At 30.5% G+C, this 23896-nt stretch overlaps 1 protein-coding gene across 1 annotated transcript in view; it reads left to right on the top strand.

The window, feature by feature from the left end:
* Window positions 1–22983, top strand: part of LOTGIDRAFT_163114 (hypothetical protein) — a gene marked incomplete at both ends in the record, with an annotated part of 30825 nt that extends 7842 nt beyond the window's left edge. Inside the window, 4 exons of the mRNA XM_009059177.1 lie at window positions 14625–14626; window positions 15637–16186; window positions 22160–22217; window positions 22961–22983. Of these exons, the coding sequence (XP_009057425.1) occupies window positions 14625–14626; window positions 15637–16186; window positions 22160–22217; window positions 22961–22983 (633 nt within the window). The remainder of the gene's footprint in view (window positions 1–14624; window positions 14627–15636; window positions 16187–22159; window positions 22218–22960) is intronic.
* Between the last annotated feature and the right edge of the window lie 913 nt (window positions 22984–23896).

Below are 23896 nucleotides of genomic sequence, written 5' to 3'. Positions count from 1 at the left end.
CAAATAACTTAATAATTATCCATAAATATGCAATTAACTATTGAAAAACGCTTAATATCAAGATTAAGAGTTTTTCAATAATTACTTAGTTTTATGAATTGTCAAATCTTACAGGGATTCTGTTGTAACTTTATGACACTAGGTAAGTTCACTGATACTCATATTGACCACTTCGAGAACTTAAATTTTATGTTCATTCTAAGACGTAGTATCATTTAAAATTCCTCAAAATGTCAGTTATTTATTTGATGTTTTTTGGTTGTTTTCCTCTAAGTTATATCATTATTATGAGGTCAACATTATAAGTTTGTGTAAGAAAGAAATAGAATAAATCATTGAAATTGCCTTTAATCTTATCACTGGCAAGTTTTCTTCTTTTCTTATGGTTTTAAAAAACGAGCTTGTTGAAGGGTAGAAGTGAGTTATATGATAATTAAAAATTAATTACAATTTAACCCTGGCTTTAATTAGTTCAAAATGACAGTGATAGTCTGTTACAACACTACTGTAATGTCATTCTTATCACTGGTATAAGATATAGTTTCTCTAAGGCTAGGTTCACACTTTTAGATTTGTGGCTTTGAATGTAAATAAACTTGTACTCTTATTTATTCCAATATGGAATTCTTCTTATATTAAAGAAAACACAGCTTTTTTTCACCACCAATTTTCGACACGATGGCCTTGGAAAAATAAATTCTTAGAACAAATTCCAATGAGCTAAATTGAAGGTTTTAACCACAGGGATATGTCCCCAAGGTGGGGAAATCTGCACTTTTCTTTAAGGACATTTGATGTGTAACAACCAGTCACATGCTGTAAAATATATAAACTTTCCAACTACAATATATACAACATCTCATATGATGACTACACTATACACAGCCTAAATTACTGGGCTTTCTAGAACTAAGTAGTTCTAATGATATGAATACGCCAACAGAAAACAAACAATATGAAAATTAGGGAATGAAGGTTGTAACATTCCATTGAAAACAATATTACGAAAGCACATGCACAGGACGTAGAAAATGAACAAAATTGAGGTTATCTATTTAGAATTCTAAGGATTTACAAAATTAGAAATCCTTTTTACGTTAATGATTGTAGAGCTTTCTGAAAATTTTTATAAATATTTTTCCATTATGAGTGAATGGAATTTAAGTTTATGAAGAAAGGGTAATTTTAAAGTAGTGTAAACAGGGCCTTAATTCCAATATACAGAAGCTGTACGTGTCACTGTAAATTTATCTTGAACTGTAACTAAAGTTGTCATTATCATTGGTGAATTGTTAAAGACAAGGACTGGAATTTATCTGATAATGTTTTACCTCTCACCTACCCTTCCTATCATCCCACATGGCCACTCAACACTTCTTAATACACACACATTTACCCATAAATTTTAACACTAGGGTCAGTAGAAGTCATTAGATGCAATATATCATTTACTATCAGTTTTAACATTAAACTGATTTAAAGGTGAAATGTGTACTATGGTATTAGTTACTCTATTAAAATAGCAGGCAATTTGTTTAGAGGTTTGTTAGTAATAATGTGTTTGGAGGTTTGTTAGTAATAATGTGTTTGGAGGTTTGTTGGCAATAATGTGTTTGGAGGTTTGTTAGCAATAATGTGTATGAAGGATTGTTAGTAATAATGTGTTTGGAGGTTTGTTAGTAATAATGTGTATGAAGGATTGTTAGTAATAATGTGTTTGGAGGTTTGTTGGCAATAATGTATTTGGAGGTTTGTTAGCAATAATGTGTATGAAGGATTGTTAGTAATAATGTGTTTGGAGGTTTGTTAGTAATAATGTGTTTGGAGGGTTATTAGCAATAATGTATTTGTGGTACACTCCAGTCGAATTTGACCAGATTTATTGCATTGGTTTTGGCAGAGGACAAGCTTGTATAATGGATCCTTAATTGTGAACAGAATCCTTATAAGATATAAGCTTACTTGTTTTTGTTTCTTACCTTCTTTCATATCATAATTGATCCATAATTGTAACTATGTTTAGATAATCAAGAAAAAGTTAGTGCCTTACGATTTTAACCACAGAAAGTACAAGATGATAGTTTGCCTAAAATTAAGACCTGTATTTTGTTTATCTTAGATTTCATATTCCTATCTCCCACTCATAAATATTTAGATGTATAATCTCTGAATCAATTCAACAAAACCACAATTTAATATAAAAAAGAAAGGAATTACGTGAAATCAGCAATCTTTTCTCTACCCAAAGCTTCAAGTATCTGTATTAAAATGATAAAACTGTATATGATTATAAAAGAAACAATATGTTGGGATATAAAAGGCGTTGATTTGATGACAGTTGGTTTACAAAAATTCATTGAAATAAATTCGTGAGAAAAATTTACCATCACTCACATTACATCTTTGAATACCAATAGTCTCTTTTGAGTGAACACAGGAGTTTGTACCATTAGTGCTCATATTAGTATGCTTCAAGAAGTTAAACCCCAGTTCATTAAAGGTGCAGGCACATGAGCGGTCTTGGTCAGAGATTTTTGTCGCTGACTAGAGTCTTGTCAGGATTTTTCAGCGACTGGCATGGGCACACAAGGAGACAAAAATCTCCAGTCAGTTGTTTTTCATCATGTCAATAAACACATGCGGCATGCAATTGAAAAGAAAATGAATCTGATTGGATGATGACTATTGGGATAAGTATCAAACTCTCTGACTGAGATCGCTCGTGGGCACACACCTTTAGTCACATATACAGGCCTTTTGGAGGCTTACCAGCTTCAAGAAAGATAAAATAGTCTTATGTCCTTTAATGTTGACCAATCTTAACAAAAACAATGAAGAATGATTAACATGCTATAAATGGTATTTGTTGATATTTGTTAATAACTTGTTAATATAAAGGCTAAAATCAAAGTCCTGTATGCTTAAAATCTGAAATATTGTGACTTAAAGTAAAAAAAACTATCAGTGGTAATTAAGGTCTATTGAGCTTGGAATTAGAAACGTCCGTATCTTACAGCATATTGTTTGGTATCCAGAATGACGTTTGATCTCTTCATATTGACCAATAATATGTGTTCATTTCTTCGTCAATTTTGACGGCACAAATACAGAGCCCTTTTGTACTCGTTCCGAAATGATTGGCACATTTAGATATTTCTACTTAATGCGGTAAATTATTGAAGTTGTATATTGATTGAAATATTCGGGGAATGAGCTAGACTCAATCTATAAATCAAAATTGTCATATTTTCTTTGTTGAACATTACTTCATTTTCTTGTTGGATGAACAACAGAACAATCAATGCCTCTCCTTTACTCCTAGAATTGAAGGAAATGAGAAAATAACAAGAAAAAGACCGATAATTTCAAGAAAAAATGTGTTCGCTTTCCGAGAACGTCTTGGATGATAAGAAGTAAATATTTTTAATGGGTTAAAGGCCCGATGCACCATTACAGTTATTTTAGTTTATTTGAATAAATACGGTATAAAAACCTTGTAGAAGTATCTTTCTTCTGTCAAAAATCCATATGATATTGTTTGAATAAGGTGGTACTAATCTGAAAAGAGAACAATTTTTTTTTTGGTCCAATGTACTATTCATAGTTATTTTAGTTTATTTGAATAAATACGGTATAAAAAAAATTGTTGAAGCATCTTTCTTCTATCAAAAATCCACATGATACAAGATATTATTCTTAAAGATTTTTTATTGTACTAGTCTGAAAAGAGAGCAACTGTCTTGGTCCCATTCAGTACCATTTACATTTATCTTAGTTTATCTGAAGAAGACAAAATCTGATGCCTCTTTCTACTTTCAAAAATCCAAGATTTTTTCTGAATAAAATAGTATTTTTTTGTGCTAGTCTGAAAAGATATTAAAATACAAAGATGAATGTCAGAATGGCATCAGGTGTCCCATTGGAATAAAACATGAGAATTGAAGGTGGTAATTATGAATGAAGTGGTAAATGTATAATGATATTGTCAGGGAATTTGAGCAATGAGTTTTGGACTGTAACGAGTCTCCACTGACAATCACTGGTCCATCATAACTCCACTCTAATATTCTTAATCTCTTTGCTTTTGTGTCGATTATTAAATATAGAAGAACAATATCTGGATAATTTGCTGCATCGTGATGGGAAAAATCAATGCTGGTTTAGTCTGTTTTATCAGTTCCATCAGAACTTTGCCAAATTCCTATAGAATCAGAACAAGAGCGAGCAACATAGAAGAATTTCATTATCAATAACTTTCTATTCTACATCTCGGCTTTGAGTAATAAATAAATGCAGTAAAGCGTAGGGCATTGCCATTCTTGTGTAGATTCTTTTGATTAATGAATCTGATCATATCAATGTTTTTACCAACATTTCATGTAATTTCTTCATTCGCCTGGAAAAATCATTCATTTTTTACCCTTCATCAAATCTTACAATTTACATCATCAGTTTACAGCTACTATTGTAAATTCTCATTTTCTTTCCGAGTCCATCTACTTTAAATAGCTTTGTACAAAAACACCGAAAAGTCCAAATTCATCTTTTACCGATTTCTTATTTTTTTACTCTTACTAAATGGAGAAAATTTTCTCTAAATGCATTTTGTGGATGGCAAATGATCAATAAATAATATTATTGCAAGCTCATGCAGAAATAATGTAATATCTTTGTTTTATGGCTCACATTTACTTGAAAGATTAATTTTTTTCGAAAAGATTTGAACAAAAAGAGAGAGGTGTTTTCTAAATAAAACGAATAATTTCTTTAGAAAACTGTTTTTCTTTCACAAATCTGCAGGTGTAGAGAGGTGTATATAAAGACATTAAAATTCTCTATGTTTTCATAGAATACTTTCTTCAATAAAATATATTTTACATATAGAAATGTACAAATGAAATATTTCTTTGACAAAAGATGTCAAACTAGTCTTAACAAATGGGAACAGAATAAAACTCTTTTCAATAGTTTGTTGTGTCTAATAAGAGGTTTTGTGATAATTTTAAACCAGAATTAAGAGCCGATCGTAAAATTGGTTTCATAGAAACCATTTTGTATTTACACGATTAATAATTTGATTGTATCCAATGTATGCCCATGATGGAAAGAGTCATAAAATCATAGATACATTGTTTTTTAAATAATGACAACGGAACTATAAAATTATCTCAAAATCTCGGCAGTTAAACATCGTAAAAGACTGGGTTAAAACTGTGTTACAATATATACAAATTACAAATCAAAATTTTTAACAAAATTAATGTTTGTGTTGCAGATGTTCTTTCAATAGAAGCAAAAAATCCTCATAGCATTTTACTCCATTTATTTTATCATTTTATTGTAGCAATTTTATTTCTTGAAAAATAGTTATGGATATTTATTAATACTGTATTCAAGAAATAGGACAAAATATCAAAACTTTAGAATTTATTAAAAAATTAATAATATTGATAAATTATGGTAAGGCAATTTTTCAGTGAGAATAGTTTTCTTATTGAATTAGTCCTTACCAGGATGCCTTAAATTTCAAGTCATTAATTGTAAGAATGATGTTCATTTCCAATAGAAAAATACAATATACATGTACAAAATGTACACATACAAAAACAGAAATAGAATTCTTGCAATACATAATTGCATACAATAATATGTATATAAAAATACATACAAATAGAATACTTGCAATACATAATTGTATACTGTAATGTTATGTTTATAAAAATACATACAAATGGAATACTTGCAATACATAATTACATTTGATATTACGTATATAAAAATACATACAAATAGAATACTTGCAATACATAATTGTATACTGTAATGTTATGTTTATAAAAATACATACAAATAGAATACTTGCAATACATAATTACATTTGATATTACGTATATAAAAATACATACAAATTGTATACTGAAATGTTATGTATATAAAAATACATACAAATAGAATACTTGCAATACATAATTGTATACTGTAATGTTATGTATATAAAAATACATACAAATAGAATACTTGCAATATATAATTATATACAATATTATGTGTATGAAAATACATACAAATAGAATACTTGCAATATATAATTGTATACTGTAATGTTATGTATATAAAAATACATACAAATAGAATACTTGCAATATATAATTGTATACTGTAATGTTATGTATATAAAAATACATACAAATAGAATACTTGCAATATATAATTGTATACTGTAATGTTATGTATATAAAAATACATACAAATAGAATACTTGCAATATATAATTATATACAATATTATGTGCATGAAAATACATACAAATAGAATACTTGCAAATGCCTCTCCATCTAATTGTACAATTATCTTAATACTATTCTGGAAATGTCCAGTAGATAATGTGACAAAAGGTCTTCACCCCAGTCATGAACCCTGAAAGCATCTGTCAAAACCATGAGCATTAATAAAACAAGTTAAGAACATTAACATTTGAAAATGAACAGAGAGTGTAATTGTAGTGATCAATAGCAAGTAATCTGTTTAATGCATTATGAACATAAAGAAAAATCACAGCTCATATCACTTTAAAGTTTGACAATATACTAGTCATAATATGTTGTCTAGTCAAGGTTAATGTTCCTCCTCACAAATAACCAGAGATAAATACTACTAGATACATTATTTGCAGGATTCAAGGCACCATCATGCTGATAGCATGCCTGGAAATTCATAACCTATTAACAGCTTGTGAAGGAGGGGCTATATCTTAGTGATGTCTGAGATATCAGATAATCTGCCATTAAAAGTTTGACTATTTTGGACAATTCAAAAGCAGTCTTACTAGACTTGGTTAATTTTTTTTTTCCTTTTTGGCAAATTTTTAAACAGTATTTATGTTTCAGGTTAACAATTGTAAGGTTCACATAATGGAGGGATGCATTCTTCAGCTATCAAAAACACTTAAAATTTAATACACTTTGTACACAACAATTGCAGAAGTGATTTTGATACAATAATTTTCAGAATCATGGAAAATCAAACCATTAATATCAGTCCAACCAATTTGGAACATCCCACAGATGTAATCACATTAATGTTAGAAGTTCCCACAAAACATGGCAGCAGTCTTTAATTCTTTCAACTAAACACTGTGTTTCATGTAATTCTTTAAATTGAGAACATATCTTACTACTTAACGTTAAACTCTTGTATAATGATGGCATGGGAAATATTTCTTGTCCCTTTTACACCATAACTTAACTTGATTGTTCTTTTAATGGAATGTTTGAGTTTTTAAAAACTTCTCAACATTTTTCCTCCTCCCCAACTATTTTAATGAGTAGAAAATGACATATTTAATTGAGCTTTTTCTCACAACTTCATAAATCTGACAACATTATTGTATGTCTTAAAATGCCACTGTTTCTGGTTACAATTATCTTTGTTAGCTTCTCTTTTTTTATATTCCACTTAAACTGACTGCCTCTGTAAATCATGCTGAGCTAATTTCAAACAAGATGTTTTCACTTCAGATGTATATATGAGAAGGCCGTGGCTATTTGCACTGTGACGGGACAAATATGGGCATTAAAAAACATATGGCCATTTCTACCTAACGTTAACAGTCATTTTATATCATTCTTGACAATCAAAATGGCTTCACGTAAACCCAAAAAACTACCGTGCCTATTGTGTTTTATCTCTGTACAGTTGTAAGCAGCTATGGAGAACACGCACAGCGACAGTACAAATAGAAAAACAATGGGCATTTAGATTACGATGAGTGAAAAATGTTCTCGATTCTGTTAAAATGTTTCTTAAATGTAACTTACTTTACTTCATGAAAATGATATTTTCATGTGCTAAATGCATAAAAAAAATTGTGAAAATTCAACCAAATGCCATTTCAGTACTTTTGCATCATTATTTCTCAATACAACATTCATTCATCAGGATCAAAACGAAATCATTCTTTACGGGATAAAAAATGACAGATATTTTGTAAAGATGTAAAATCTTATCATTAATCAAGTAAAGTTATTTAATAATCCAAATATTTCCTATTTATAAATACATCTGGTAAATCATTCTACACCTCATTCATTATACTCTTCAATACTGAAAACACAAAAAGCCGTAATGTGCACATGTGCGGCAGAGCAATGAGAAGAATGTTTTGTGATGGACAAGTTTTGAAAATTAAGAATTGAATATAAATATACAGAACACCTGATAAAACAGAATGACACTTTTCACAACTTAGTTTGTGAGTCTGCCATTTTTCTGGGAGATTATTTTCAAGATGGTGTATTATTCAGATGTAAAACAATATCAACTTACTATTCTTTATATAATCAAACTAATTATATCTCAAGTCAATGTGGTAGTATGACATCATCAACTGTATCTTGAAATAGATTTTTGGCAGGATTTTAGTGGGAGTAATCTTTGTTTTCTGCATACTGCAGTGTTTTTGTTTGCTGCAGTTGGTTGGCTAAAAATAGATTTTTCAGGTGCAGTAAAGTGGTACAGTGACATTAGGAAATTTGTTATGATAACCAAAATTTGTAAATTTTTAATTTTTCATGAATCTTCAGAATAGGATATTTGGTATTTCACAATGCTCAAAGTTTGCTCCATGGGACTTTGAAAGAATAATACCCTAAAATTACAGAAATTGCTTGGAATATTTTCCCCACTATGCTCAAAATTTTCCCCACAATTCTCAAAGTTTTAACCCTTAATACTTCCAATATTTCCCCATAATTCCCAGAATAGCTCAGAATATTTTCCCCACAATGCTCAAAGTTCTTCTACACTGCTCAGAATTTTTCCCCACAATGTTCAGAATTTTCCCCCACAATGTTCAAAGTTTTCCCCATAATGATCAAAATACCAAGAATAAGTTCCCCTATGATGCTTAATATAGTACTACACAATGCTCATGCTTTAAAATGTATTTTAAAAATTAATTAAAAAGCACCAGCTCAGTGACACAATCAGAAAGTGTTTCAGAAGCGAAGAATGTAAAGCAATGAAGTTAATAAAAAGAAAAGTGAATATGACGTGGGAGATGTGACAAAGAAAATAACTTGTTGATTTCTCATAAAGTTAATAATAATACTAATGATTTGTTTATTTGTAGAGGAAGTTATATCTATTAATCATGAACTCTATCAATCATTATAGTTCTCATTAAGTAATTAATATTTAATTACTCATATATATACTTATAGTTTATATTAAAAACAATATGTCTTGTCATGAGAAAATATATCCATATGTATTTCAAGTACTTGATAAATATTAAAGATGCATACCCTTACGAAAATTACAAATGAAATTTAAAGATTCATTACCATAAAACTGGATCTCGATTTTTTGAAGTTTGGGTTTTTTCTATTTAAAGCATTTCTCATATCTTCCCTTTAGAGGAGTTTTAAGCAGCATTAAAGTTAAACTTTTTAATCAAGTGTTAAGTTAAACAGGTTTAGCTTGAAATCTAAAAATTAAGGGGATACCTATGAAATTTGGTGCCTATGAAAATTAATTATTTCAATGAGACAATCAATACACAAGAACTTTTCAGATTAGTAATAGGCACCGGAATGTTCTAAGGTATTCCAAACCAATAAGGTGTTTTGGAAAGGTGAGCTTGTCCTGGCCAGATAACAACACCTGCCATTTTTAATTTTTTATGTTCATTTTTAGATAGTTACACATCTTTAACCTTTTCAACCCAATATATACCCGAGCAGCCAGTATACCAGCCGTTACTAAGTGACGTCATACAGTGTTAACGTCATACGCTCTTACTTTTATTACTTGGAGTTCAGGGTATATGATGTTATATTTCATTTACACTCAGGCTTCAAAGGGTTAAGTAAAGTTGTTAAACTTATGAGAAAATCTTGTGAATTAAAAAATAATACAAATGAGATTTATCTCATTGTTGTAAATTATGACTAAGTTTTTACAGATTAACAAAATAAAAGTAAAATACGAAAACTGCAGCAGTTAATTCGACTAATTTGAAAGATCTCTATCTGAAATCAACCACATGAATCTTCATAAAGTTAATCATGTGGAAAAAAGATTATAAAATACATCATGTGGAAAAACATAAAATAAAACTTGTGATATTGTTCTTATTAACTGATTGTGGTTAGGAAATTAAAGGGTGATTCATGAACATTTTACATTTTTTTTATGTACCCTTATGTAAACAATGATGATTGTGTTTTGTCTTTGAAATTGCATGTAGATAGGAGAATTATAGCGTTTTTGCTAAAAAAAAAATTATAAAAGATTTATTAAAGGAATTTCTTAACCTTTTATGTGTATCAGGAACACTGATAGCATCAATTTGCTCTATTGCAATTTTTCAGTCAGATGTCTGTGGGTCTTGCAATTTCTCAAAAACAAAACAATAAGTGATGTCAATTAAGCATTTCTATAATTACAGGAACCAGACATCTGATATAAATTAAAAATGATGCACATTAAAATGTAAAAACCTCTTAACAATCTCTTTAATCCAGGAAATAATTAATGAAATAATGCAATTAAAAAGGTGATATTAATTAAGAAAATGGTGTAATTAAAGAATATAGCCTTTTTTTTTATCCTAGCTTAGTTTATAATTACTATTATTGGTTAGAAATCAGTGTTGAGAAGTTGTTTGTCATCTATCATAATAATGAAAGACGTTTGTCATGGCCATCCATCAATATATCTGTCCCCTAACCTCTCTCTCCTTACCTCACTATACCTGGTTGTTCTAGGCAGATACTATACTTTATTATTCAATTATTAATATTAATGACTTGTAATTATTAATTAATTAATACCCCTGATCTTTAATATACTTTCTATTCTTAATTCTTGTCATTTTCAACTTTGTCCTCCGAACAACAATCATCTTTTCTTCATTGGTCATGTTCTGGTAGGTCTATTTTTTACTTTTTTAATTTTGTTAACATTTTGGATTTATTTTGTGATGGAAACTTATTTTATATAAAGCGATTACAATTTAACATCAAGGTTTGTGATTTTTTGTTATTTCATTACTGTGTAAGGTTAGTGCCCATATTTTAAAATACCAGGCAAAGTACCATTATTAAATAGATTCAAATACCAGGCAAAGTACCATTATTAAATAGATTCAAATACCAGGCAAAGTACCATTATTAAATAGATTCAAATACCAGACAAAGTACCATTATGAAATAGATTCAAATACCAGGCAAAGTACCATTATTAAATAGATTCAAATACCAAAGTACCATTATTAAATAGATTCAAATACCAAAGTACCATTATTAAATAGATTCAAATACCAAAGTACCATTATTAAATAGATTCAAATACCGATACCAGACACAGTAGGCCTACCATTAAGAGATTCAAATACCAGTCAAAGTACTTTCTAATCTCAGTTTCAGTCATGAAATATTTTCTGAAGTAATACAAGCGTTATTAAAATCGTGTAATATTAGTCAAAGACAATCTGAATGTGATATCTGCTTGCCATATTTTCCTGTTCAAGGTCAAAGATCAAGAACGTTCTTATCAAACTGTTAACTCGCGTGTCACATAACCCTCTCAAGTTGGCCAAATATAGTCCATATGCTTCACACTTGCGCTATTTGGTAAGCTATTTGGTAAGCATTATAGATTGAGATCCCCAGAGAAATGATGGTTTTCCTGTATACATACCACATTTTACTGTTTTAATTTTGGCTGAGTTTTTTTTTCAAACCTTTCATGCTGCTTTATATTGAAAAATACTTTTTTAAAGGATTCTTTTTTTCAATGTTTTTTTTTTTAAAAAAAGAAATATGCTTCCACCCAATTTCCAAAGTTGATAATAATAAGTAGAAAATTGTTATCTACTATGTTTAGTTGGCATAGTTACAATCAATTAAACTATTAGAAATACAATTATGAAATTACAAGGATAGAAATAGAATATTTTTGAGTACCAACAATGCTTGAAGTTGAATCTTGGCAAATTGGAAATTTTTTCATATGACCCTTTTTATAGCCTTGACTTTCAGATTTCACATGGTCAGGTGTGTTCGATATTCAGTTCAGTGGTTTGTTCTCAAAAAGCGATTTTAGTGAGAGAACACTACTTGTATAGATCTGCTCCAGTGGCGTTTGGTGTTTGAGCCAGCAGACATGTAACTGCTCCAGTGGTGTTTGGTGTTTGAGCCGGCAGACACATAACTGCTCAGTGGTGTTTGGTGTTTGAGCCGGCAGACACATAACTGCTCCAGTGGTGTTTGAGCCGGCAGACACATAAATGCTCCAGTGGTGTTTGGTGTTTGAGCCGGCAGACACATAACTGCTCCCATGGCGTTTGAGCCAGCATGCACATGCTTATAGTATAGGTATTGCTTTATCATATATTTCATCGTGTGACACGTTAATAAACATTTCTTCTTCTTCTTTATCATGTGAAATTAATGTGTTGAAAATAATTATTTAGATATACTTTGTAATTAATAAAAAATTATCTTGAAATAACAACTGAGTACTTTTCTCATCTACTTTTCTTTACATGTTAAAATCAGTAATTAGAGATAAATTGAAATTTGAATTTAAATGATGTTGGTGATTACAAGAACAAATAGTAAATTTCTTTGAAGAATATCTAATAAAGATAAGAAAAGACAAGCTAAAAACAATCCAGTGATTTAATATGATAGTATTTTATAGCAACCTTTTTCTAAATTTTTGTTGAAGTTGAGTATATATTGTCTTATTTTCCTAATTCAATCCATTTGAAAGATTAATAGACCCTATGTGAATTATACAGCAAGATAACTTACAAAAGAGACAAAAAGATATGATTTTTGGCATTATTATAACATAAGGGTTTGGCATTATTATAACATAAGGGTTTGGCATTATTATGATATAAGGTTTTGGCATTATTATAATATAAGGTCTTGGCATAAGGTCTTGGCATTATTATAATATAAGGTTTTGGCATTATTAAAATATAAGGTTTTGGAATTATAATATAAGGTCTTTGCATTATTATAATATAAGGTTTTGGCATTATATTATAATATAAGGTCTTGGCATTATTAAAATATAAGGTGTTGGCTTTATTATATTTTAAGGTCTTGGAATTATTAGTATGATATAAGGTTTTGGCATTATTATAATATAAGTTTTTGGCATTATTATAATATAAGGTAGACCTAGTATATGGTAGTATTACAACTGTTGGCTATTAATCAACCAAACTTGTATCATAGACAGCAGAAACATGTCATCCTGCAGAAGTTTTATTATTTGTGAAAATTAGCATGAAATGTTAAAAATGCAGGCGACGCTTATCTGATGAGATCTACTTTTGTTTCTGTATAAAAAATGGATACGATTATTTTCTTTATGATGAAATGTTTTACAGCAGTGTTCATTTTGATATGTTTGCGACTTTTGTCAAAAATATTTGAAAAATAATGGCCCTATAGATTTGAGGCAGTGTGGAATATTAAACATATTTTACAAGATAAATATCTTTCTTTGTCCCAACACTCTTCTCCTTAAAGATAAGTTTGGCATTATTGACACTTCAGCCAGAGTCAGCCAGTTTGTGTGGAATTACTGTTATATTGTAATATGCATATTTTGCCAAGTGCATTGCAGTTTTCAACAATACCTCATTCTATTTTGAAATAGACTTTATGACTTAAAACTTAAGATTCTTTTAACTCTTCTGATATTTTTTATGACAATTGTTTTAGCAGTTGATAGATAGCTATGATTTGCTTTATGGTATTTAATGTGTATGTTTAGAGAGAGATATAGAGTTGAACAATGCCAAAATAAAACAATACTTCATATTCAAGATCTTAAACATCAAAAACACAGAACAATAAACTTATAAAAGATGTGATGTATATTAAAAGAACAAAGGCATTGTTATATTTATTGTCTTCTGCACTTTTTGATGTTGTCTGCTAAGGTTTTTGATGTTTTCTGTAGTTTGAAAACAGTTGGTAAGATTATGTAATTGATAGTTCCTCTAAGGTTTATTTGGCGCTCAATTTGGCAAATATATAAGTCTCTGTTACAGACTTCAAAAAACCTGGAATTGGTTTATTCTTTTATTCTTTTGTCTGTTGGTCCTGTTAGGCTCTTTCTTTTCTGCTTGTTTTTCTCTGGTCTTTATTTATTCATTCTGTTGAGTTATAAACAATTCTTATTTCATATGATCTTGATAATATCAAAGAAAGCACACTCTTTTGAGCTCACCCAGTTTTAACAGACAAGTATTTCAAACGTTTCAACCTTCTTTTGTTTTCGGTAATGTATCTCGACTTTCGAAAACAGAAACAAGTTTTTAGAATAATTGAAGAAATGAACAAAAAAATTTGGACAAGAAAAAAGAATGATTTGATTAATAATATTGAATAAGTGAAGTTTTTAGTACTTCTGTTATTGATATTTAGTGAGATATAATCTATGGATTTGGATTAAATTCTCAGATATCGGTGCACACATTGTAGTTTTTGTGCATCAATTCCATTTAAATTGCACGTTGATAGACAAAATCAGCAATAACTGCGTGTTCTGCAATTCCAGTGAATTGTAAAATTGAATTGATTTTGGTTTTTCAGAGGTTAGTGCCAAACTAATTTGGACCTCTCACTAATGCATATTACCCTTAATGGTTCTCTCCTACATGAGATTTCCATTTTCTTTGTGATTTTTATTTCATCCTTTCTCTTCTATGATTGTCACAAATTCATGATTTCGCATGGTACGTCTTGTGATAATGTTTGAATATTTTGCTAGGGATATTGCTGAAATGAGCTTTTGTTGTCCAGGACTATTGATATCTGGTTCTATAGCGCGAAGTTGTTGATTTGGAGCCATTGTAGGCCAAACAGTAATTAAAGTTACTCTTCATGCCATTGTTGAGTTCTTCCCAATTTCTAAAGCTTTCTTAACCAAATGCAGAAACTTGTCAGAAGTTCACTGGTTTACTTGATATTCTTTGATTGGAGTGAAAACAAAAAGATATCTTTTGCTTGATTTTTACCAACACTCACGAAACTACAATAGAGACTTAATTACATTGGACGAAACCTTCTGACAACAACAAACATCACTTGTCAATATCGACATTTCTTAACTCGGAATAATCTTTATTTAGTTATTGTTCAAGTCTTTTCAATAATAGCTGGTGGAATTATTCCAATTTATTTACTCAACTCTAAAAATATTACTTGCTTAATTTGTGGCCAATTCTATTATGTTTTCGGCACATCACTTCTGGATTGTTGTAATTTTGACAGAAGGAGGAAATGTAGCCTGTCAAAATGGGTGGAAATAATTGCAATTTGCTTTCAAAATTTAAACTGCAGAAACAGCCATTCAGAAAATTAGTTAAATTTATTGCATTTAGGCTGTCAGTCAATTTGAACATATTTCAAGGATTTTGCAATTGTTATCCAATAGAAATAGGTGCTGTAAGATAAATCATGAATATTATATATTTGTTATTTAAGTTCAGTGTTTTTGTGGGAAAAATAAAATTCAATTTCAATGTTTAAATATCTTTTACAGCTCATATCACCGGTCTAGTATTTGTATTAAATATTAATTTCATGTTTTTCTGTCTTTCAGGACTATGTCTTCTAAGAGAAAGAACACCCCTACAAAGCTTGCCAAAGATAATGTTGATCTTGACACAGGAAGTAGTTTCGGTGACCTTGAACCAGTAGATATTTCAGAGAGATCAGTAGACGTCAATCAGCTCTATCCATCTCCCTATAATCACCTTGATCAATACGATTCTGATAGCCACAGTGGTTCAGAGAAACCAGCCAATAAGAAGCAAAGGCTTCTACAGAGTGTTCAGAACGATTCATGTTCGGATTCAGACAGTGATAACAAATATAATCACAAATCATTAAACAATAACAATATCACGACAAAGTCCACAATTGGACCACATAGAAAATCCATGGAAAGTGTTTTACGCAAGCTGCATCCACGATCTCTCGATATGGAAGGCTCAGACAATGTGACATCATCTCCCAAGGGAGAGAACACTGTGATAGATCATGTACAACACTTACTTCAGCAAGGTGCTGGTGTCAAAGATAAAGAACAAAGACTCAGTGAAATGATCTCACAATTACAAAATATTAAAGAAAATCTTCAAAAACAAAAGGTTAGTACAGATTTTACTTAAGACTCATCAAAGTCAGATGACCTTGATTAAGTCATCTTCATTCATAATTCCAGTCAACTCAGCTGTAAATGGGTACTGATAATCTCGAACAGATCAATGCCAAGAGGTTTGGCCAAAGACCAGTTTGTTGAAAGGATCCTTAACTGTGAACATAAATTGTTGTTGTTGAATGCGTCATGATTATGATCAGTAATGATTTTCAAAACTCTTGTCAGACACAAGTTAGCAATTTCTTAATTCGGTCAAGATAATTCAATCAACTGAGGTCTTGTCTGCCACAAACTGGGCAAGGTAAAGATCTCTTGACAGTTGGAAATTGTTAAAGAGTATAACCTTCCCTCATTGTACACTGCATGACATTGTTGATCTTCTGAAGCAGAAAAGTTGGATGTAAATTCAATTTGACTGTTTTTGTCAATTTTTATGGATTTTTGTGAAAATATATCAAATTTTCGAACATAGCGAAAACTTATAAAATTTGATAAATTGTTAATTTGAAGCCTTAAGATTTTTATGGTCATTGAGAAGCAAACTCAAGACTGTTACACACTGGTAGTAGTGGTTAAAAAATATAAAGTGTATTATAGTAAGAGTTGTATTTACTATAGACATCTGAATGAGAGGCAATCAACGTGTTTCCTGTATTACTTTATTCTACGGAAATCTATATTAGTATTAATTATACTTCATACTTATTATTTCTTTATTCAAATACTACTCATTACATTCATTAAGTTTACACTTTAAGTTTTCAAGGTTGAATTATAAATGTGTGCTTTCTTACTACAGTACCTTTCTATCATGGAGCAATGGCCTTAAAATTGAAACAGTGTCTCGGTAAACGTAAGGAATTGAACTTGGCTCTGCTCAACAACTAGGGAGTTTACCAAGGTGGCTCTGGTGATCTTTTTCTCATTATCAACTGGATGAAAACAAAACCTGTGAAGACTCCATGCTTTCTAAAGGTGTGGGCACACGAGCGGTCATGGTCAAAGATTTTTGTCTTCGACTCGAATTTGAGTAAAATCTCGAGTGTGCCCGTGCTTCCACAACAAGATTATCAACAAGGATACTAGAGATAGACTGGAGATATTTGTCTCCTCATGTGCCTGTGCCAGTCGTTGAAACTCAAGACAAGAGTCTAATCAGAAACAAAAATCTCTAACCAAGACCGCACGTGTGCCCGCACCTTAAAGTGAGGAGTTTTTTGGTAACTGAGGCAGCTCATTGCTTAATTGGGAACAGGGAACATACAAGGTAGCTGCCATGAGTTTGGTTCGAGGTAGCTGAACTGGCGCATTGCTTACCGACTCCAAAAGCTTTCTAGTAGTTCTAGTTGCTCAACAAGACCTTTGTTTATAAATCTACTAAAATGCTGGTGTTGATCAAGAATTAGCTTTTATAAATTTTTGAACTTGCATGGTCATGCATACATGTCCATGTAACAGTCAAATATTAAATCTCATGGCAAAAGACAGTTTTGAATGTGATAAAAAAATTTAAAAATAAATCTAAAGGTGATTTGGCAGGTTACATTGTATTGGTTAAAGGCTATAGAGTTATCACATTTTCACTGAATGATTCCCACCAGAAAGTTTGAATTCAGAGAGTATAATTAGAATAATTAAGAACATCTGACTGTGAAGTAATTTTCAGGGTGAAATGTTCTTTCATTAATTCCTACACCTTTACTCATTGTACAGTTTACAATCTAGATAGCTACTAGTACCACACAGTGTGAAAGTCAACCAAAATATACTGCTATCTTCAGATAGGTGTTGGCTGGAATGGTCCAGGTCTTAAATCAGATGGCACTCAAAGATTGTCAGATCAGTTGCCAAGATTTGGGCCATTTACATGATAACTACCAGTAAGCAATTGATATTGAACCTTTTCTGTATAAGAAATAATTTTAAATAATTAGGAAGTTAATATTGCCTCAGAACAGAATATTGCAAACTTGCTATAGGCAAGTTGAAGTGATTTTGCACATAATCTCATGTTTTTTTTTTTTTTGGCCTGGTTTGCCACTATCTTATAATTTACTGGTATCTCATGGTTTGATTGTTTACCACTATCTTTTGATTGTTGGCCACTATCTCATTTGTCTGTTTGCCACTATCTCATGATTTGTCTGTTGGCCACTATCTAAAGATTTGTCTGTTGGCCATTATTTTGAGATTTCTCTGTTTGCCACTATATCATGGTTTGTCTGTTTGCCACTATATCATGATTTGTCTGTTGGCCATTATTTTGAGATTTCTCTGTTTGCCACTATATCATGGTTTGTCTGTTTGCCACTATATCATGGTTTGTCTGTTTGCCACTATATCATGATTTGTCTGCTGGCCACTATCTCAAGATTTGTCTGTTGGCCACTATATCATGATTTGTCTGCTGGCCACTATCTCAAGATTTGTCTGTTGGCCATGATCTTATGATTTGCATGGAACTCCTAGAAATTTCAAGAACTTGCTCAGAAAGAAGATATTCACAAACACTGTATTCTGTTTTTGGTTCATTTGACCTCTTACTCATAATTACATCAAAGATACTGCAATAAAATGAAATCTGGTGAAAGCTAATTTTAAAATAAACAGTAGAAATTCTGAAATAGCTTAAATAAACCTTTGACTTTATTCCTCCATTATTTAAATTTGTTATCTAGTAAATTCAGGTAATGGCTGACCTCTCTACTGTGTTATCTTAACCAATGTAAGACAGAAGTGTTTGGAGCCATGTGCTGGTAGAGGCCATCTCAAATTTGATAGCACCAGATTTAAGTAGCTTTCCCATCTTTCAACAAGTCTCATTCATAAAGTAGAGGCTAGCCTCCTGCAAAAAATACTCCAGTTATGTAATATAAATAGAGAACAATTAGTAAAATCATCTGTCTGTTTCTATAACACCATGCCATTGTTTACAGAAATGGCGTACATGATGATGAGCAGAAACGAGCCATTCAAATGATGAATCACTTCTCAGTTTTTCTATTAAACTTTATATATTTCATAAATATTATATTATCCTATCATTGTAGACAAGCATTACGCCTGCCATTCCTGCCCTAAAAAGATTAAATAAAGAGAATACGCATTAAGAATGGACTGCAGAAAGCAGACAGCCTCAAAAAAAACATGCAGATAATTCATTTCAAGACATGTAGATTAGTTTCATGTGTATTTACTGATAAATGCTTTTATAGTTGGTGATTTGTGAAAGAGGAGAAAGAGATCAGTGAATAATATCCCATTTTAGGCGCCTATCTTTCCTTCTATCTATACATTATGTAATGGAGGCCATAACAAAGAATTTGACCTGTACATAAACAAAACTTTTTTCATTTCACTTAGTTTATTTTCTTAGGATTTATCAGTATTTATGAAAACAATAGTTGAAATAGAGGATATGATGGAGACAGGTGCCATGGGGCCTAGCTATTAAGAGAATGGAAGATGTCTTATATTAGCTTATCATTTGTTTAAACCATGGGTGACATGTTTTAACTTATCAGATATGTTTTTCACTGCGGATTGACAATGGAATATCAGCTAGTTTCATGTTTAAAAGTTTGGTGATGAAAAATGAGATTTTAGAAGAAAATCATAACATTTCTGATATAAATGCATTTTAATTGACAAGTTCATGTATGTTATTGTTTTCATGATAGAAGAAACCTGTTCTATTTTATACATGCCAACATTGGTTCACATGAAAAAAATATATTATATTTTCACATCTCTTTGACACTAAGCAGGATTAAGTTTAGACATTAAGAAAAAGTTCATCTTTGATTCAGTGATTATAACTTAATCTTATTTTCTGGATTTCTGACATTTGTACAATGTTTGCTATTGGCTTGACTTTTGCATTAAGCTTTTCAGTATAGCATTATTTCAAGGAAAAAGCTGAAAATTAAAGGGAAACTTTGTGCCTGCTTCTGGTAGTTTGCATTGATATTTTGAAGAGAATTTACATTAATGTCAAAAAAGGATTTCTGATCTTCATTTGGTTATACCTTTTTTCTAAAAAATTTATTTTCTTTGCCGTGTAACATACAGTTTTAACTTTGCTTTTTGACCATATTATAGTAAAATATACCATGAAAACTGGCACATATTCCCACTTATTGGTGTATTGACATATATAAATAGAATAAATTCAAAGGGAATGTAGTAACTGAATTTTCTGAAACTAAGGCGTATATTTTGTAACTAAATATGATTTTATTTCTATTTTTACAAGTTATCAAATTGATAATTATCAAAGGCAACATATTTGCATAAAGTCAAACAGCAGAAAGATAAATAATTTTTAATTGCATGAAGACAGAAACATTTATTATTTCTGTAGAAGTTATTCTCACCAAAAACAAATCTTAGTGTTTATGATTTACGCTATTTTCAACAATTTTCTTGTCTGTCTTCACATTAAATCCTGTGTTTTCTTTTTTACCATTTTCCAGATGGTTTACGATAATTTCATAATTATATTATTTATTTTCCTAAACTAGATAGGCGTCTGTTTTCCTTTAAATAATGTGCTGAAGAAAACAATAATACTGTCTTGTCGTTCTTGTGAAATAAAAATGACATGTAATTTTATCTGATGAAAGATAATAATTCTATGCCCTTGGTTTTTTTCGAGATGAACCATAACCAACAATTTGACTGTATATTAGCATCAGAACTGATAAAATATTTTAAAACAATCCCTTTCTTGTCTCGAGTTGTCATTGTTTTCTCATTTCCATTTTTATTCCCTTATCAAAAATCACATTCTAGAAAGTTGGAATTGTTTCTTTTTCCTTTGAAACTGAGAAGTTTAAAATGGTGTCTTTCTTATTCCAGTTGTCATTTCATTTTGGCTAAAAAAGTTATCTTTAAATTTAATGCTTTTAAATTGTTATTCCTGCTTTCATGAGATAATGTGTGTGAAGAAAAGAGCCATCACAAAAAAGAGATCTGTATTTTAGAAACAGAATAAATCGGCAATTATTTATTGTTATAAATTTTCCAGCCGACTGAAAGCAATAAAACTTTTCACGACTTTTTATTTGCAAAATAGAATAAGTGAGTTTTTTTTTTTCAAACGAAAATAACACGAAGTTTATGTGGCAAGCATTTAGATAGAACTAGAAATGTGTTTTAAGCCATGACAATTGCAACAAGTACATGTAAAGACAGGATTTGATGGTTGGAATGAAATTGGCTGGATTGCGTTAAAAAGTCATTATCTACAAGTTCCATGTATAGTCTGTCTTTCACCAATTATTTCTCTATTCAATATTTCAACTGTTGCATTTGTGTGAATTGATGAGAGAATGGTTGGTGGACAGACTAATGGAATATCAGAGAAAGATTCACGAATTGTCCATTGTTGCAGACAGACATTGAAAAGCAGCCCACGGACCTATTTCCTGATCACAATTTCTCTTTATCTCTTGTCTTGGAAGTACATTTTCTTGTTGTAATTCAATGTGTAGGGAATGAATTTAGAATTTTTCTGTATTCTAAAGAATAAATCAATTTGTATCTGTTACAAAATTTGGTACACTGCTAATCTGAATAATGGTGGCTCATGATCTTTAAATTACTGAATGTGGTGGTATTTAATTCAAGGTTCTTGAATCAAGTATAGTTGTCAAATAGACATTCTTGGCAATTTTAAAAGGGATTATAAAAAATTTGAAGAAATTGTATGGGAGACTTGCAATGGTTCAAGTTGCAGATATACTTTTTCAGGATTTAGCAATGACCCTTTTCTTGTATTAAACTCATATCCTAAAAATGAACCAAAAAGCATGCTGATACTACCTGATGCTTTACCTCAATTACTCATTATGGTTGAGTTCCATAATCATTTTATAACAGTAACAATAATGCTTTTGTACATTTGAAAAATCATATTCCCTTTCATATGATCATATAATATTTTTTTTATCTATTCCAGGCGCCAGCTGAATCCACAAATCCTTCTACTAATAATAGTAACAAATATCAAGAATCAGGTATGTTTCCTTTTATTAGTACTGTCCTTCACTTAAAGTACAAATTTGTTTTTTTCGAAGATTCTCCAAAATAGAACAACAAAATTAAGATAATATATAGGTCTGAATAAAAAAATGGAGACCCATTTAATGTGTAATATGATAAATACATAGATATAAATATAGATTTAATGAAAAAAATAAAATAATGTTGAATTTTGACACCTACATGTACCATATTCTGAGCCAAAAACAACCATATTTTATCAGATTTTTGATTTTTAATGCTCTTAAAACATGGATGGCATGATTTTAAAAGATGATAAATAAAGTTGAACTTGCCATGCAGATGTGATTATTTATCTTCATATAGAAACAGATACAAATATTTGGATATAACATTATGATATGGTCGAAGCTCAGAAACAAATATACTGAAAGTTAATTGTTTCAAGAATACAACTCAATTTCAATGCATATGTAAAAGTATCAAACATGTGTGGACTCAAAGGAAGGGTTGCCTAGTTGATAATCCCAGTTACAGGGAGTGTGATGATATCAGGTGTTTCTGAAGGAGGGCTTATGTTATTAGTGGCCAAGTAAGTGGTATGATATGACTTTGGATTTTGTTAAAATTCCAATAAACAAAAAAAAGGTTTTCTCAGAATTAAGAAAAAATAAAAATCAGTTCCAGATTGTCAAATCTTGGTTAATTAAAATGATAAACCTACATTAGCCATTCCTCAGAATTTATGGTATTTCAGTATGGCTACTGCGGACCCCATAGTGCCAAAAACATTGCTCCCCCAATTTGCTGTGACAAGCTGAAGATAATAAAACATGATGTGTAGAAAATGGGGGTAAATTGAAGATAAAGCAAGGAGATAATACAAGACAAGTTCAACTATTTTCAAAACAAGGTTGATGAATTTCTAAGCATTTGATACTCAACATCTAATGGCTACCAACAGAGATAATTGAAATGTTCCCTGATAAAGAAATAAAATAACCTTCACAATACAAGTCTACTGTTACCCTACGTGGTCTTACAGCAAAATATTTAATTTGGGTGCACAAACAGGGAATACAATATGGATTTTACCATCCTGTACTTGATAGTGGGGAATTTAGTGGCATAAGCTTAGTCTTAATTAATTTTCAACTGATGAGATATCTTCAATGTGCACACAGTTCAACAGGAATAATGCAAGGTTCATTAAAATGCCTGCAGGAAATAGTGAAAGTAACAAGATCTTGCAGTTATATAATTATAGTTTCTGGACTATTTTCACTTTTTTTTAGCTGAAGTCTAAATATATCATAACAGTTGTTTCAAGTTCCAAAATATCCCTTGTACCAAATAAGGTGTTGATTTGAAATTTTTTAAATGAGCAGCCATTCTTGGTGGATGTCAAACAATTTTTCAGTAGTCTTGATCTGTAAGTAAGAAGCTGTCTTTCTGAATGTCTTTATGAATAGAAGAAGCTGTCTTTATGAATAGAAGAAGCTGTCTATATGAATGGAAGAAGCTGTCTTTATGAATGGAAGCAGCTGTCTTTATGAATGGAAGAAGCTGTCTAGAAGCTGTCTTTATGAATGGAAGAAGCTGTCTTTATGAATGGAAGCAGCTGTCTTTTTGAATGGAAGAAGCTGTTTTTATGAATGGAAGAAGCTGTCTTTATGAATGGAAGCAGCTGTCT

This window comes from Lottia gigantea (genome assembly GCF_000327385.1).
Source record: "Lottia gigantea unplaced genomic scaffold LOTGIsca_38, whole genome shotgun sequence".
NCBI classification, from domain to species: domain Eukaryota; kingdom Metazoa; phylum Mollusca; class Gastropoda; family Lottiidae; genus Lottia; species Lottia gigantea.
Note: the sequence above shows the minus strand (reverse complement) of the source record. Positions and strands in the feature narration are given on the sequence as shown.